The sequence below is a fragment of the Tupaia chinensis genome, unplaced genomic scaffold (genome assembly GCF_000334495.1).
Source record: "Tupaia chinensis unplaced genomic scaffold, TupChi_1.0 Scaffold143798_1, whole genome shotgun sequence".
Lineage (NCBI taxonomy): Eukaryota > Metazoa > Chordata > Mammalia > Scandentia > Tupaiidae > Tupaia > Tupaia belangeri.
In genome coordinates this window covers 121,909-138,108 of record NW_006203648.1, presented here as the reverse complement: position 1 = coordinate 138,108, position 16,200 = coordinate 121,909, and the positions used below count along the sequence as shown (strand labels likewise).

The 16,200-nt window shown below is 38.8% G+C and overlaps 1 protein-coding gene across 6 annotated transcripts in view; it reads left to right on the top strand.

Moving 5' to 3' along the window:
- Positions 1 to 16,200, top strand: part of HEPH (hephaestin) — a 100,673-nt gene that overhangs the window by 1,577 nt on the left and 82,896 nt on the right. For 3 of the 6 annotated variants that reach the window (XM_006165126.3, XM_006165124.2, XM_027766977.1), the window contains 5 exons: positions 7,101 to 7,308; positions 9,178 to 9,422; positions 10,904 to 11,116; positions 11,826 to 12,008; positions 13,494 to 13,748. In XM_006165126.3, the coding sequence (XP_006165188.1) occupies positions 7,133 to 7,308; positions 9,178 to 9,422; positions 10,904 to 11,116; positions 11,826 to 12,008; positions 13,494 to 13,748 (1,072 nt within the window). In that variant the 5' untranslated portion in view covers positions 7,101 to 7,132. Of the gene's footprint in view, positions 1 to 227; positions 424 to 7,100; positions 7,309 to 9,177; positions 9,423 to 10,903; positions 11,117 to 11,825; positions 12,009 to 13,493; positions 13,749 to 16,200 lie in introns of those variants that run through there. The other 3 variants (XM_006165123.1, XM_027766978.1, XM_006165125.1) reach the window with 2 other exon arrangements.

The window sequence follows — 16,200 nt, the reverse complement described above, 5'->3', positions numbered from 1 at the left end:
TTTGGCTGGCCACACTGACAGTATATTCTCCAACCCGTCTCAGCAAAGACCAAATAGGAAGCTGCGGTAACAGAAGTGCAGCCCACCCCCTTGCAATTCCTCCTGAGATCCTAACCAGGATTTGTAAAACACCGGATATGGTCAAAGAACCTTCCGGGTTTTACAACAAACCGGAACAGGAAAGAAGTTTGTTTTTTAAAAAAAAAAAAAAAAAAGAAAGAAAAAAGAGGGCATCCAGCACTGCCCTTCCCCCACTCCCCCACCCCAGTAACCCCGGCCATATTGGAGCCTCAGACTTAAGTTATGAAAAAGGTCCTGTAACCCAAGATACTCACTGAACAAGGCTAGCAGGCTCAGACTGGGGTCTGCAGTTCAGCATCCATGGGCGCTGACTTGAATATGGAAGAGTTTTCTCTAGCAAAGGTAAGCTTCCTCCCCCCAACCCCCCGCCCTCCCCCCATCGGTCAGGGAATTCTTAGGCAACTGAGAGATAAAGTCAGTGGCAGAGAAGTTGGAGGAAGTTTGAGTCAGTGGCATAGAAGTTGGAGGAAGTTTGGCTGGGTGTGCAGGGAAGTTAAAAGAAACAATAGACTCCTTTTATTTCTCTCCAGAATGGCCAGGACCGTACAGGCTTGACTCAGGCACAATCCTAGGATCACAGAATAGTTCATTTCCCTGTCAAAGCACCTTGCTCATTTTCTGTCTCATGGGTTGGGGGACTTACTGAGGTGATAGATCTGAGAATCAAATAAAGGGGAAGCTTGAACACTTAAAAACTACCGTGCTTGGTTACATATTTTTAAACCAGATTGGCACAGTAAGTCAGTAAAAATAACTGATAAAAATAACTGAACTAAGATTTTTTTAAAAATCTGAATTTTTTCACTCTTAATATCTAAATAGCAGAAACCTTTCAGAAAACATGAATTCAAATTCTAAGTTTGCCAGTAACTTCTTGTGTGACTTTGAGCAAACTCTTTCACCTTTCTGGTCTCGATTTTCTGTATATAACATCAAAGGAGTTGAAAAAGATTATTTCTAAAAGCTTCAAGGATGTGAACTATAATGTTTTCAGTTTTTCATTACTGAGCATTCTCTTATATGCTAAGCGAATCTTTCTACGGGCTCAGATATCTGTTATTTTGTATGAGTCACAAAAGAATTTTGTGAAGTAAATACACTCATTTTTGGATGAGAAAACTGAGACTGAGATAGGTGAAAATGAAAATGATCTTTTGTCTAGAATGAACCTATCCAGTCCACTGTAGCCAATTCAGAGAGGGTGATGGAAGGAGAGAAAAGAGCATTATAGAAACAACTTGCAAATTATAGGAAAAACAGTGATGCAAATTGTCATGGATGATGGGGACCAGGCCAAAGTGACAGTGGAATGACAGAAAGGTAAAGTAAAGGAAGGGAAGACTTGATTTTGTGGTGCCTGACTATGTTCCTAGATTGGAGCAATATCTGTGTCCACTAACTAAACTATGTCTAATTCCAAGTAACTCAGAAACTTACTTTCTCTTTTTCTTCCTGCAAGTGTCTTTTCCTTTTATCTTCCTTTTTACTTCATATATTTTTTTCTTTTTTAGTTTTTCTCAGGAGTCTTGCTCATACTACCTATTTTATTTCTCCTTTTCTTTTCCCTCAGTCGGTCTCTTTCCTGTGGGATCAGCTGAAGAAAAAAAGATAGTGAAACATTGACACAGCTTTCACATTTTCCATCTAATTTGATCTTCTTAGCAAAAGAATGAGGAGCTCAAAGCAAAGATTATCCCTGTTTAAGAGATGAGGAAACTGAGACTCAGGAAATTAACTGACTTGCTGAAGGTCACATAAATAGTGTGCTCTAACCTGGTGTGGGTGTGGGTGTGTCTGATCACTTTCCACTTTTCCATGCAATATACAAGTCATTTTAAAGGAATTTTATGGGTTTGCTCTTTTTTCTTCTCTTATATGTAAAAATCAAATTATATAACAAATTTTAAAAATTAAAAACAACAGCAATAATAACAGCAATGGCATATTTAGCTTTGGAGATGAAATTAAAGAGATTCAATAATTGAATATAATCAAAACAAGTATTTGTCAGGTGCTTATGAAGTCCCAGATGCTAGATAAGATTATCTCACTTAAACATAGCTAAATACTGAACTCGAATCTAACTTTGAGTAAAAAATTCTGGTTCTTTACGTTATACCATATTGCTTCCAAGGAGAGAACAATCTCATCCTGGAGCGTGTGCATTCCATATCTGTGTACATGTGCCTTTGTACTTAGTGCGTATCACCATATAGGGAGATTTTCAAGTATGTATTGGAAATGGCAACATTTTACAATATCTGGCAAGTTTCATTTTAAAACTTATTTTCTCATCTGTAATAATAATAATAGCAACTAATACTTTTTGATAATTTATTTGTGCACTTAAACCCTTATTTATGTTTTATGCACACACAGATCTCAATTCGTTTAATCCTTAAAACTCTACGAGGTAGCTAATAATATTAGTTCCATTTAAAGATGAAGATACTAAAGCTAGAGAAATAGAACTCACGACTAGAAAAATTGGAGCCAAGATTCATTTTAGGTAGTTTGTCTATGCCCCCTACATGCAAACTGGGGAAAGCAATCCTTATCTCAGAAGATTTTGAGAATTAAATAAGATGAAAATTACATTGTAATATAGAAACTGTTAGTGGAATGTTGGTAACTTTTTTTTTTCCCTCCGGATTAAATTGTCTAAAATCTTCAAAGTCACCACCTTTGAACTTTGGTTCATTGTATACTGAAGGTCTGTACTGTGTTCTCTCCTGAGAATGTTTCCAAATTTACAATGTGCTTTATCCATTTTGGGCTTCTTGCACAGGAGAGTTTTCTCTTTAGATAATGAGTTCAAGCTGACACCTATCTGAGAAGGAACTTAAAGGAGGTCCTTATTGTATTCAGACTTGCAGTGGACAAAGGACATCCTTCCATGCTGAAGGTTCCTATGCATGGTTATTTGTGTGACCATATATGGTACTGTATGTGAATGCATGCAAGTGTACCTGTGTTTCATCAGTGAATGTGAATATTGACACCATGTACTAGCTGTAAGTTCTCGTTGACATTTCTTCACATTCCACATTTTTTGTAGTTCTGCATTTGTGTGTTTTATTAGATTATCAAACTTCCATGACTCCCAAAAGTTTAGAACTATGTAGTCCAGCTCTCTATACTCTTGTTTTATAGTCTGGAAAACTGAGGGTCATTAAAGTGAAAAAACTTGCCTAAGGTCACCTTTTGAATCAGTGGTAGGGCTTGAACTCCAGACAACTGGTGGAGAAACATATATTTGTGCCTTTTTATGTCACTGTAGTAGTAGCTGTTATGACCCACCTATTAGGCTCCCATCATCACATCTGATAAGAAATACCCAGAGAGTCCCCTAAGACATGACATCTACTCTGAAGGAGTTTATGTCCAGTCTGGGAAGCAAAGACAGTTCATGAAGCAGCTTTTATAACAGTAATATAAATTGTTATTTAATTCAGTTGGGTGCTATAGAGAGTACATAGTCCTTCCAAGACAGTGATAGGGAGAGGCTAGAGGTAGGTGGCCTTCTGGTGAAGCTGGGATTTAAGTTAGCCCATAGAATAGAAATATAGAAAGTATAGTGTGTAGAAGCCTGTAAGGATAAATGAACAGCTGTAGCCAGGAGGGAGAAAGAAAAGGGAAACCAGCAGTTACTGTCTGCTATATTCCAAACACTAATACACTGGGGCCCTTTCAGTTAAGTTTCATGATTTATTTATCTAAGACTGATATTATAATACTCATTTTACAGATGAGGAAACATGTTAAGAATAGTTAAGTAATCAATAAGGCTATGCAACTAGTTAGTGAGAGAGCCAGGTTTTAGAAAGAACAACCCCAACACACGTCCTCTTTAGCTAAAGGACTTTTTGCCAAATGTGATGTGGAGCCTATGGATGAACACTTGACCACTGCTGTGCATGTGCATGGAGGGACCTGAGTTTGTTTAAAAAAAAAAAAAAAAGTCTTCAGGTTTCTTTTTTTCTTTCTTTTCTTTTTTTAAAGAAATTTTTGCTATAGGATGCCTGCACTCACCGGAGAGACAAGGAGACAGAAGTGAGAAATCACCCCCTGGGGGGATGGCCATACCACAGTCCCTTCTCCATTCTCCTTACCCCCCCTAGGAGGATGGCTGTGCTGCAATACTTTCTCCTTTACTTTCCTCTTGGAACTCTGGACATTCATACACATGCACCAGGCATGAATTTTAAGACGCTGGGACCAGGACTCAAAATTGTGGTCACTATGTGGGAGTCCAGCGATGTAACCATTATGCCATCTGCTGGTCCCATGCAGGTCTGTTTCTTAATTAGGGTAAATATCTACCCTAACCAGGATGAATATTTGGGGATTTCCTATTCGTACGTGAGTTTGTGTATATCGTTGAATCACTAGTTTTGGTTAATAGTTTCTATTTCATGTACTTAGGTTGAGGACTTTGTGAGACAATTTGCATGAAGGACTGAACATGTGTTTAATATGCAATAATCTCTCAATAAATGGTAGATATCATCATCATTATCAAGAATGCAATTGATTAGGTGTATATGTATGTATGTATTTCTGTTTCTTAAGTTATCGTAACCATAATCATAATATATACTTACAATCATAGAAACTGGAGACATACTTTCCGAACTCAAATTCCAACTTTATTCTTTTTTAACTAGATGACCTTATACAAATTACTTTATATCTCTTTTCTGCAGTTTCTCCACTATAATATGGAGGTAATCATGTCATCTACTTCATAGGGTAGTTGTGAGAATTAAATGATTTAGTTTATGTAAAATCTTAGAATAGGTGTATCATGCACACATGAGAAGTAACAATTTTATTATTATAATTATTAATATTCTGAAGCTGACTAGGGCTCTGTGTGATGGTGTGGCTCTATGTGGAAATACAAGCAAGTGCATGTATACTTTTAGGTAAGACTGTGCATGCGTATGGAAGTGTATGTATATGTTTGTTTAAGTGATGTCTGTGTTTCTGCATTTGACTCTAGCTGTGTATGATATGATTAAGTGCATTAACCCTGTCCTAAGAAGTGTAATATCCTCCTTTATGCACTGAAATGAGAGGTTATAGTCTTGCATCTGATTTTGACTCAGTGTTAGGTCCATGAAATGGGTTTATGCATAGCCTTAGGAACCAGCAAAAAGTATTGCTTCTGAGAAGTTCAAAATATTTCCCTCATATACTTTCTGTTGTGTTTATTTTTAACCTTTTGTGTAGTTTAACACACACTGAGGAAAGTGCATAAATGCACTATAAACTATAAAAAAAGTTTATAGTTCAATGTATTTCACAAATTGAAACACCCATATAACCAACAACTAGATCAAGAAACAGAAGCCTCTTTCCTTCCCAGTCACTTCTCCTACCTCATGGGAAAACACTGTTTTCTTCTTTATCTTCATCTCTGTTCATTTCTTTTTCTTCCTTCTTCTCCTCCTAATCTTTATATTTTCCAGAGGTTATATGTGCTTACCAGAGACAGAGAGAAACAGGGAAAACACTCCTTAGTGGGACATGATCATGCCACAATTCCTTCTCTTTCATTTTTCATCCTCTCAGGAATTTTGGCACACTTACAGATGTGCCTGGCTTATTTTTCAAGCTGTTGAGTCTGGGACTTGAATCCTGGTCAACCATATGGGATACAGTTCCTTTTACCACCAGGCTACCTAGCCAGCCTGACTAGCTTTACTTCTAACAGCATAGATTACCTCTGTTAGATTTTGTACTTTACATAAATGAAATTATACAGTATGCATTCTTGTGTGTCTGATTTCTTTCTGCTACATTACATTTGTAAGAGTCATCCATACTATTGCATGTACTTACAGTCTGTTCATTGTTTTTACTGTGTAGAATTCTTTTTTATTCTTTCTTTTTCTTTCTTTCTTTTTGAGTTGAGAGTATTTGTACGACAGATATATATATATATATATATATATATTATGGGGCACTTGTGCTTGCCAGAAAGGAATTGAGAGAGAGAGAGAGAGAGGAGAAATCATACCCCACCCTCCCCCCCATAGGGAACGGTCACATTGCAATCCCGTCTTCTCCATATTTCTTTCCTTTCAGGATTTTGAGTGCAAGTTTCTCAAGCTATTGGGTCCAGGACTCAAACGACATGATAGACCATATGAGATCTGGCTGCTCTAATCACTAGACCATGGAGCCAGCCTGAAATATATAAAATTCTATTGTATAAATAAAATTCAATTTATTCATCTGTTCTAGTGTTCAGGTACATTTTGGCTGTTACCATTTTGGGTTTATAAATATACTAGGAAATGTCTAGGTGAATCCTCATTTGTTTTTAAACACAATTTATAGATTATGGGAAGTGTCAACATGAGTCTTTCCATTTTGCCGATGGGAAAACAGATTCATATGGAAAATCAGTGATTATTTAGGCACCGAATGAGACATGCTTCTGCTGCCTGCTTTTTTTTTCTTTTTTTGGAGAGGTTTTTGCTATAGGGCGTGTGCGCTCACCAGACAGACAGAGAGATGCAGAGATATAGAAAGTGAGAAATCACCCCCCAGGGGTGATGGCCAAACTGCAATCCCTTCTCCTCCATTCTTCTCTCGGGATCTTGGGCACGCACGCACATGCGCCCGGCGTGAGTTTTAAGCCACCAGGTCTGGGACGTGAGCCGCGGTCGACTACATGCGAATCCATTGACATAGCCATTATGCTAACTGCTGGTCCCTCTGCTTCTTGTTTCTTGGAGCCCAAGTATATTCTTCCTTTTACATCATCAAAAGACTGGATTCATATTTTTCTTCTGAAGGCAGTGATACACTATTATTAGCACAGATGAACTTTTAACTTTGCTCTCTAAAGTCTAATGTGTAGACTGAACACTTGTTGAACTGAAAGGAATCAGGTAAAGTGGAAAAATTAGGCTAATTTCATTTGCTTTCTCTGTCACTTGATCTGGCTCTTGCCTCTTCAGTTTTCCAGACACATGTAAAGTCTGTTTGTTCTCTTTCTTCCACAGCAGCAGCTTTCATTTGCCTGTTTCCCAGAGTAATGTGGGCCATGGAGCCAGGCCACCTCCTCTGGGCTCTCCTGTTCATGCAACCCATTTGGCCTCGACTAACTGATGGAGCAACTCGAATCTACTACCTGGGCATTCAGGATGTGCAGTGGGACTATGCTCCCAAGGGAAAGAATATCATCACGAACCAGTCTCTGGACAGTGACACGTAGGTTTAATCTCCTGTGGTACTAGAGCTGGAGTTGAGGTGGTATCCTCAAAATCATGATGTAGACTCTTTAAGTCCCTTTCCTGGGTATGATAGCAGCCAGCTCCTGATAGCTCTGGACCATGTACAGGTTTCCTGGAGAGAAGGCTTATTGAGTCAAAAGCCAGCATCCTATATGGTGTCTGCTTTTCCATGCTGAGGTGCCTCAATGTTTTTAGGATCCTAAAAATAATTCAATATTTTCTTGATTCTAAGATGAAATTTACAATGATAATTTTTTTGAGAAATTTTTGCTTTAGGGTGCGTGTGCTTGCCAGAAAGACAGAGACAGACAGAGAGACAGAAAGCGAGAAATCATCCCCTGAGGGGATGGCCACGCTGCAATCCCTTCTCCTCTATTCTCCTCTCAGGATCTTGGGCACACACGCACATGCGCTCGGCATGAGTTTAAGCTACCGGGTTCAGTACTCGAACTGCAGTTCACTACATGGGAGTCCAGCAATATAGCCATTATGCTAACTGCTGATCCCCACAATGATAATTTAATAAGAGCTATTTAGCTTAAAAATAGAAATAAACCTGGCATGTACACAGTGATTTTTTTTGAGAGTTTTTTGCTATAGGACGCGTGTGCCATTATGCTAACTGCTGGACCCATAAACAATGTTTTACGATGTATGTGGTGGAATTGTGTTCTTATAGTTTAATGTAACTATACTGATTTTAGGTATTTGAAAAAGTAAGGTAAGACTTAGAATCAAGGAAATGATTGTGTGATTATCACTTATGTAACACTCCGTGACAGGAATATACTAGAAATTTACTTACTTTGTTTCACTTCTCACAAAAACTCTGGAAGGTATGAGTATCTTCATCTTATATATGAGAAAACAGGCTCAAGGATGTCAAGTGACATCCAAGTCTGCACAGCTAGTAAAAAGCAGAGTTATGATTTGAACCTTATAATGTGGATGCAAAGTTGGTGTTCTTCTCACCCGTCTGCTTCTCATAGATCCCACGGATTTAACATTTGTTAGTCTTATAAATTTGCAGGTGCTTTACAAATATCTGTTGAGAAAAAAATCAATAAATACATTTAAAAAAACCTTTTTTGACCATGACTGATTTTGTCTCTCCAAAGCCTTTAGCTCTCCAGGAAGAGTTATATAATCTCTTTCTCTCTCTCTCTCGATACAAACTATACATATAGATTTGAACTCAAGAGCCTCTTTGTTAAAATTGTTCTTGAGGGAATAACTTCATTATCCCCCATTCCTAATACTTTGAATTGATAGTCAATATTGAGTTATTACTATTTTATAGATACTGTACTGAGCACTTTATTTATTTTAATTCTTTTAGTCGTATTCGTGTTACAGATGGGGAAATTAAGCACAGGGGAGTTAAGTAATTTGCTCAATATCCCACAAATATGGAAGTTTCAGAGTTGGTATTTAATCCAGGTGTCCTGGCTCTGGATTTTGTGGCCATAACCACTATGCACTAAAGACTCCAATATATAGCAAGATGATGCTAAGTCAAGCCACATTGATGGTGAGTTGATCACTAAAGGAGATTCATTTTGTAATTGATTGTCTCCTTGTTATTAAATATTATGTCAAACTACATTAAAATATTTCGTGAGTTAAAAAAAACGTGATATATCAGTAATATCATATACCTTAAATGATTTCTTTCCATTTTTTAACCTTTATACCTAAAACACTTGTGCTATGATCAGTGACACCCCATTTTCTCTTGTTTTGTCCTAAACAAAGATGGAAAGTTTTTGGTTAACCTCTAGAAAAGAAACCTCTAGAGTTTGAACATGGTGGCAAAATTGTGATGTTTTCTTTTGTTCCTTTTCAGAGTGGCTTCTAGCTTCCTAAAGTCTGACAAGAACAGGATAGGGAGAAGCTACAAGAAGACCATCTATAAAGAATACAAGGATGACTCATACACGGATGAAGTGGCCCAGCCTGGCTGGTTGGGCTTCCTGGGGCCAGTGATACGAGCTGAGGTGGGAGATGTCATCCTTATACACCTGAAGAATTTTGCCACTCGTTCTTATACCATCCACCCTCATGGTGTTTTCTATGAGAAGGACTCAGAAGGTAAAACACCCTAGTCTTTCTCCCAACAACAACAAATACCACTTTCCTTTTATTCCTTAATGAGAGCTGGAAGTGAGAATAGTATTTTCTTCCTTATTGATCTGAGGTGGCAGAAATTCTGAGTAAATATGACTTTGTACTGGTATCATTTCTGCTTTTCATACAGGGTGGTTTGGGCACTTAACTATTCCTCTCTGACCACAGATCTGCCTTTCATCACAAGAAGTTACTTGAATAGCATTTCCATAGAATATTTGAATATACTGTTTTTTTTTTTAAATGGAGTGTGTTTGAATGTAATGGAGGGTTATTATAGTGTCAGTCTTCTGAAACATCCATTTTTTTAGAGCTTTTTCTTGCTATAGGGCGTGTGCGATCACCAGAAAGACAGAGAGAGGCAGAGAGACAGAAAACGAGAAATCACACCCCCCCAGGGGGGATGGCCACGCTGCAATCCCTTCTCCTCCATTCTCCTCTCAGGATCTTGGGCACGCATGCACATGTGCCCAGCATGAGTTTAAGCCACCCGGTCCGGGAATCGAACCGCGGTCAACTACATGGGAGTCCAGCGACATAACCATTACGCTAACTGCTGGTCCTTGAAATATCCATTTTTCAGGAGTTCAACGTATTCATCTGTGTCTCCCAGTACCCCAGCCCCAATGGTCTGTAACACTGACAATGATAGCAAGAGAGGGATGATCCTGGCATGGCCAATAACTCTGTGTGACTTTGGACAATTCATGGTGCCTTACCGTTCTCTTTCATATGATAAGGAAGTGGACATCTGATCATTAAGTATTGTTTAGACTGAAATTCTGTGACTGCTGCTTTTTTGTTTTCCAAAGTGAATTTTTTTTTTTTTTTTGGAGAGGTTTTTTACTATAGGGCACGTGTGCTTGCCAGAAAGACAGAGAGAGACAGAGAGAGAAAAAGCGAGAAATCACCCCCCCAGGGGGAATGGCCACGCCGCAATCCCTTCTCCTCCATTCTCCTCTCAGGATCTTGGGCACGCATGTACATGTGCCCAGCATGAGTTTAAGCCACCGGGTCTGGAACTCGAACCACAGTCGGCTACATAGAAGTCCAGCAACAACATAGCCATTACGCTAACTGCTGGTCCCCCAAAGTGAATTCTTGAAGGAAGGAAATTCTGTCCTTTCCCTTGCTTCCATGCCACCAACTTTGCACTAGGGCACTACTGACAAGGCCAGCTAGCACTTTCCCTGGTCACAGCTCTTTTCCAGTGGCTGGTATCTTTCTACCCACAGTTTATGTGAGGACTTGGGTTCTTTGGCTGAATGTTACCTGAATATTATCTCCCCTCAGATTGGAAGGAACACTGTACTGTTCCTTAGAACATTATATTACATAAGACTGGATCTGGGTATCCCATATGTCAGCCCTTTCTTGGATTCTATATCTTTCATTCTCCCTTTTCACTCACTCTGGGACTTGGCATGCACAATTTCATTTTCCAGGCTCCCTATACCCGGATGGCTCCTCTGGGCGGCTGAAAGCTGATGACTCTGTTCCCCCGGGAGGCAGTCATATCTACAATTGGACCATTCCAGAAGGTCATGCACCTACTGATGCTGACCCAGCATGCCTCACTTGGATCTACCATTCTCATGTAGATGCTCCACGGGACATTGCAACTGGCCTCATTGGACCCCTCATCACTTGTAAAAGAGGTACAAAACCAGAGGATAAGCTATGAGATGCATTTTGGAATATCTAGGAGAAGCAGAGATATGGTTAAACCATGTACATATTAGACAGCAACCTGAGGAGTGTCAATTTAGCAACTTTGTTTATTAGCAGTAAGAAGCCCTATCAAGTTCCCTTTCCACTATTATTGTTCTATTTCATTATCCTTTTCTCTAAAAAAAAAAGAGCAACATTGGCAACAAAACAAAATAACTTTTTTTTCTTTCTGGCTTTTTTTCTTATTTATTCTTAAAATTTTTAATTAGCCATTATGGGAGTCACATCACACTGAGGTAAGGTATGGTAAAAGTTTAGGTATAGAACAGACTGACAGTGTGGTTGTCAGAGTTTAGGGAGAATTGAAGACTTAGTTGGGAATAGAATATACTCAAGAAATATGCAAGCCTGAAGACTACGATGTTATAGGAATGTGATCAGGTCTGGACCCTGTGTTGAAGAGATAGTAGGAAAGAGTTATTCTAGATCCTGCATGTCCTAACTTTAAATCCTAAGTTCAATTGAATTGGTAGCTTTATGTGAGGAATTTGAAAATGAAAATAAAAATCAAAAAGCGATGTCTGACAGACTCTTAAGAATCTTTTTTTTCCTATCCTTTCTTATGACTACCCCCTTGCAGCTTACTGTTGCTAAGGAAAAAAAGGTTCTCAAGGGTGCCTTTCTTACTTGCTCTAGGAGCCCTCGATGGGGCCATTCCTCCTCAGCGGCACGATATGGACCATGATTTCTTCCTGCTCTTCAGTGTGGTAGATGAGAACCTTAGCTGGCATCTCGATGAGAACATTGCTACTTATTGCTCAGACTCTGCCTCAGTGGACAAAGAAGATGAGGCCTTTAAGGAAAGCAACAGGATGCATGGTGAGCTGGGAGGAAGTGGCCATATTGTGAAAGTGAACATTTATGAAGGGTCTGCACTGCATCTATTGTTTGATGGGTGCTTTCATATATCTAGTTCTTTTTAATCTTCACAGGATCATAAATATGAAGTGAGTTTTCTCTGTTCTACCTGTGAGGATACTGAGGCTTCTAACATTATGCTACAAATAAATGACAACTAACATTTCCCTTTAGATCCTTGACTGCATAGGCTGTGCTCTTGTCATTAGGTAACTCTGCCTCATGATGTGGAATAGCCAAGGATGTTGACTCCAAAATTATATACCATATGTTCTGTCACTTTGGTGAGACTTGTCTGCTGAGTTATTTAATTAATATTGCTTTGTTTTAAAAGATATGCAAGCTAGAAGAGTTATAACTGTGGAGAAAAAAATATTGCTCTTAAGCTACCTTACTTTTTTTTTAAAAAAAAAAATTTATTTTCTATATTCAATCACTGTACATCACCACAGCTTGTTAAATGAATTTTCCCAGCATGAATGTACTGCACACCAATCCAATTAAAGATATTATCATACACAGTATAATCAACAGACAAGCTACCTTACTTTTATTTCCCATTCCACTCTAGACTTATGTCTATAAGGAAGTTTACCAAATTTTTAGGTTGATTGGTGACCCATGACATATTTTCCTGTTTTTCTATGCAAAAATATGTCATGACTTTCCTGATGACAATAATTAAAAGCAAATTAAAGGCACAAATCCCTCAGGCATGAATGGAGAACTGATTCCTGGAATAGAAACACTTTGATTTTTTTTTTTAATTAAGGAAGGAATTTACTTATTTTTGGTGGCAGGGGTCATGATGCTCAAAGTCAGACAGTCCCAAGGAGAAGTAAAAATTCAGAGAAAAGATAGAAAGGATGGCTTGGGTAGCTCAAATTTCTCTTGAGTTTTATGTCAGTTGATTATAATAGCCATGCTAATTATTCAGCTAATTTGGCAATTGTATTGTGGAAATTTCAGAAGAAAACCAGCCTGAAAATAAAAAGAATAGCCTGCAAAAAAACTCTACAACCTTAGGGATCTTCCTTTTATTGCTGGTTTGGAATATTGGATTTACCACATAATAGCTTTACAGCATAATAGCTTTGTTAGCTTGGGAGAAAAGTAACTTCACCTCTATGAATCTTTGCTTTCTTTTCTTTTTCTTTTTCTTTTTTTTTTGAGTGAGCCTAGGGATATCTCCCTATTTCCCAGGACTTTTTGTTTTATTTCAGGGAAATAATAGATATAGTCAACATGGTATCCTCTTTAAAACCTCATCTATTAATAAATGTTATCTATTGGATTGTCTGTAAAGTCATGATGCACTTTTTTTGTATAGACAGATATATCATAAATTCCCTAACAGCCTAACATTATTTTTGTCAAATGGTAAGGCTTCTACTATTGGTCTTGTCTTTTCTAACTCTGATATTTTCTTTGGATTTTATTTTTCAGCAATTAATGGCTTTGTGTTTGGGAATTTACCAGAGTTGAGCATGTGTGCACAGAAGCGTGTGGCCTGGCATTTGTTTGGCATGGGCAATGAAGTGGATGTTCATACAGCTTTCTTCCATGGACAGATGCTGAACATCCGTGGACATCGAACTGATGTGGCTCATGTCTTTCCAGCTACCTTTGTTACTGCTGAGATGGTGCCTCAGGAGCCTGGCACTTGGTTAATTAGTTGTCAAGTGAACAGTCACTTGCTAGGTGAGATCCAACATTTCTGACCTTTGAGGTATAGCAGATAAGTGCCAGTAATGGTCAACAGGAGATTGGGTTTCTGAGCTGGAGACATAATATAGGTCTTTCAAGTGAGGTATCTTGCTATACAGGATGAGATAGTATACTAGAACTCCAGGAATCCAGGTTCTTTCTTGACTCTGCCATTAATTTGCTGGGTATCTTTGTGCATATTTCTCTGGGTTTAATTTTCTCCATTTCTAACATAAAATGACTTAGAGTAGACTTTTTTTTGTAGAAGTTTTTGCTATAGGGTGCATGCGCTCACCAGAAAGACAGGGAGAGACAGAGACACAGAAAGCAAGAAATCACTCCCCAGGGAGGATGGCCATATTGCAGTCTCTTCTCTTCCATTCTCCTCTCGGGATCTTGGGCAGGCACACATGCCCGGCATGAGTTTAAGCCACTGGGTCTGGGACTCGAACGGTTGACTACATGGGAGTCCAGCGACATAGCCATTATGCCAACTGCTGGTCCTGATAGGTAGACTTTTGAGCTTGCTTTTCTTCCTAAAGATACTAAGAAAAAATTTTCAGCAAATTTATCAGGGAATGAAGGAGAGATTTGTTAAAGGAGAGTAAGGTTTCTATAGGAAATCATGAAGTATTCTAGGTAAGTAGCAACTTTCTAGTTTTTACCCAATAGCAGTAGGAGTGGAGAGTTTTGGACAAAGGAAGAGTGGTTACAGTAATGGAATAGTGCATTGAGAAGCATCAGAGTGGAAGAGGAGTATATGAGGCAATGGCAAGGGCACTATGTAAGTGATTAGAAGGTTTGAGCTCTAATCTCAACTCTGTGAAAGACTCACTGTACGACTTTGGACAAATCTCTTCCTACATCTGTCTTCTGTTGTGTTGGTTTTCCAGAGGGTTCGTGGTTTAATCAGAACAAAGAGACAGAGAGAAGGAAAGCAAACAATCACACTTCCCCATGGGGAATGATCATGCTGCAATATTTTCTTCTTCATCTCTCCCACCTTTTCGAATTTGAGACATCCACATACATGTGCTCAATGTGTTTTGCAAGCCACTGGGTATGGGACTTGAACTACACAGTCAACCATGTGGGATTCAGATGCCTTATCCATGGGTTGCCATATCCACAAAATGGGGGTATTGGTCTAAATAGCTGCTGAAATTCTTTTTAGCTCTCACTATTTAGAATTACTTATGTATGTGGGGAGTGTAAGGGAAGTGATATATGAGTATGTGAAACTAGATTTGGGTAGGTGAAGAGTTATAGGTTGGGGGAAAAAATGAGTCTGGGGTGGTACATTTGATTCAATAGGGGTCAGTTACATGTGCTTCATCCTCCAGGGTCAGTTCTTAGCCCCAGAGGTGCCTGAGTAAAAAGATGAATATGGATTTGGATTAAGGTTGCAACATAATAGTTGGACAAGCATAGACCTTAGAGAAAGACAAGAGTAGCTTCAAAACCTGGTTCCACCACTTTCTAAGTTACATTTGACAAGCCATAATGTCACTTTTCTAAGCCTCTGTGTCCTCATATTAGGATAGTATCAATGATGTTTATCTGGTAAATTTGAGACCTTGTAGGTTTGAGAGAGATAGCAGGGGATACGAGTTTATTTTGGTGCAAAGAATATAAATTCATTCATAGATTTTTTTTCGTGATATGCATTTTCCATGAACTTTTTGAAGACCCCCCTCAATAATGTGGTTTTGAATCATGGTGACTAGGGGAATGATGTGACCAAGACAGTGAATACAAAAGAAGAAAATGAGAGCTCGAGAACTGTAGTTAAAAGATTGGAGTTTCTGGGTCTGCAGGTGACGTGATTCCTGCATGGCCAACTGTGGTTCAAGTCCCCAACTGCATGGCTTGAAAATCACACTGGGCTGGACCAGCAGTTAGCATAATGGCTATGTCGCCGGACTCCCACGTTGTCGACTGCGGTTTGCGTCCCGGACCTGGTGGCTTAAACTCACACCTGGCGCGTGTGCGTGCATGCCCAAGATCCTGAGAGGAGAATGGAGGAGAAGGGATTGTGGCATGGCCATCCCCACTGGGGGGTCATTTCTTTTTATTTTTTTTAATTTTTTTTTATTTATATTATCATCATAATCTTCTTTATATTACATTGGATTACATATAACTTTACATTGACTTCCATCGTTTTTTCAAAAGGGAATGCCATGCATGTCGGTCAATACAGAGACATCAATCTCCCCGCTTTATCATTCAATGTCTTTTCCATGCATTTCCCAATAATTATTATTATTATAATTTTTTTAAAAACAGTCAGTCACTATTTCTCATTTTGCTTGTTAAAAGACTTCACCCATCATGAAATACTTCCCAGACCAGTCCAGTTGAGAATACTATACACGTCATCATCAACAGATAATAAACCATATCTGTTTCTCACTAACATCCTCTCTATTGTTCACTTGCTATC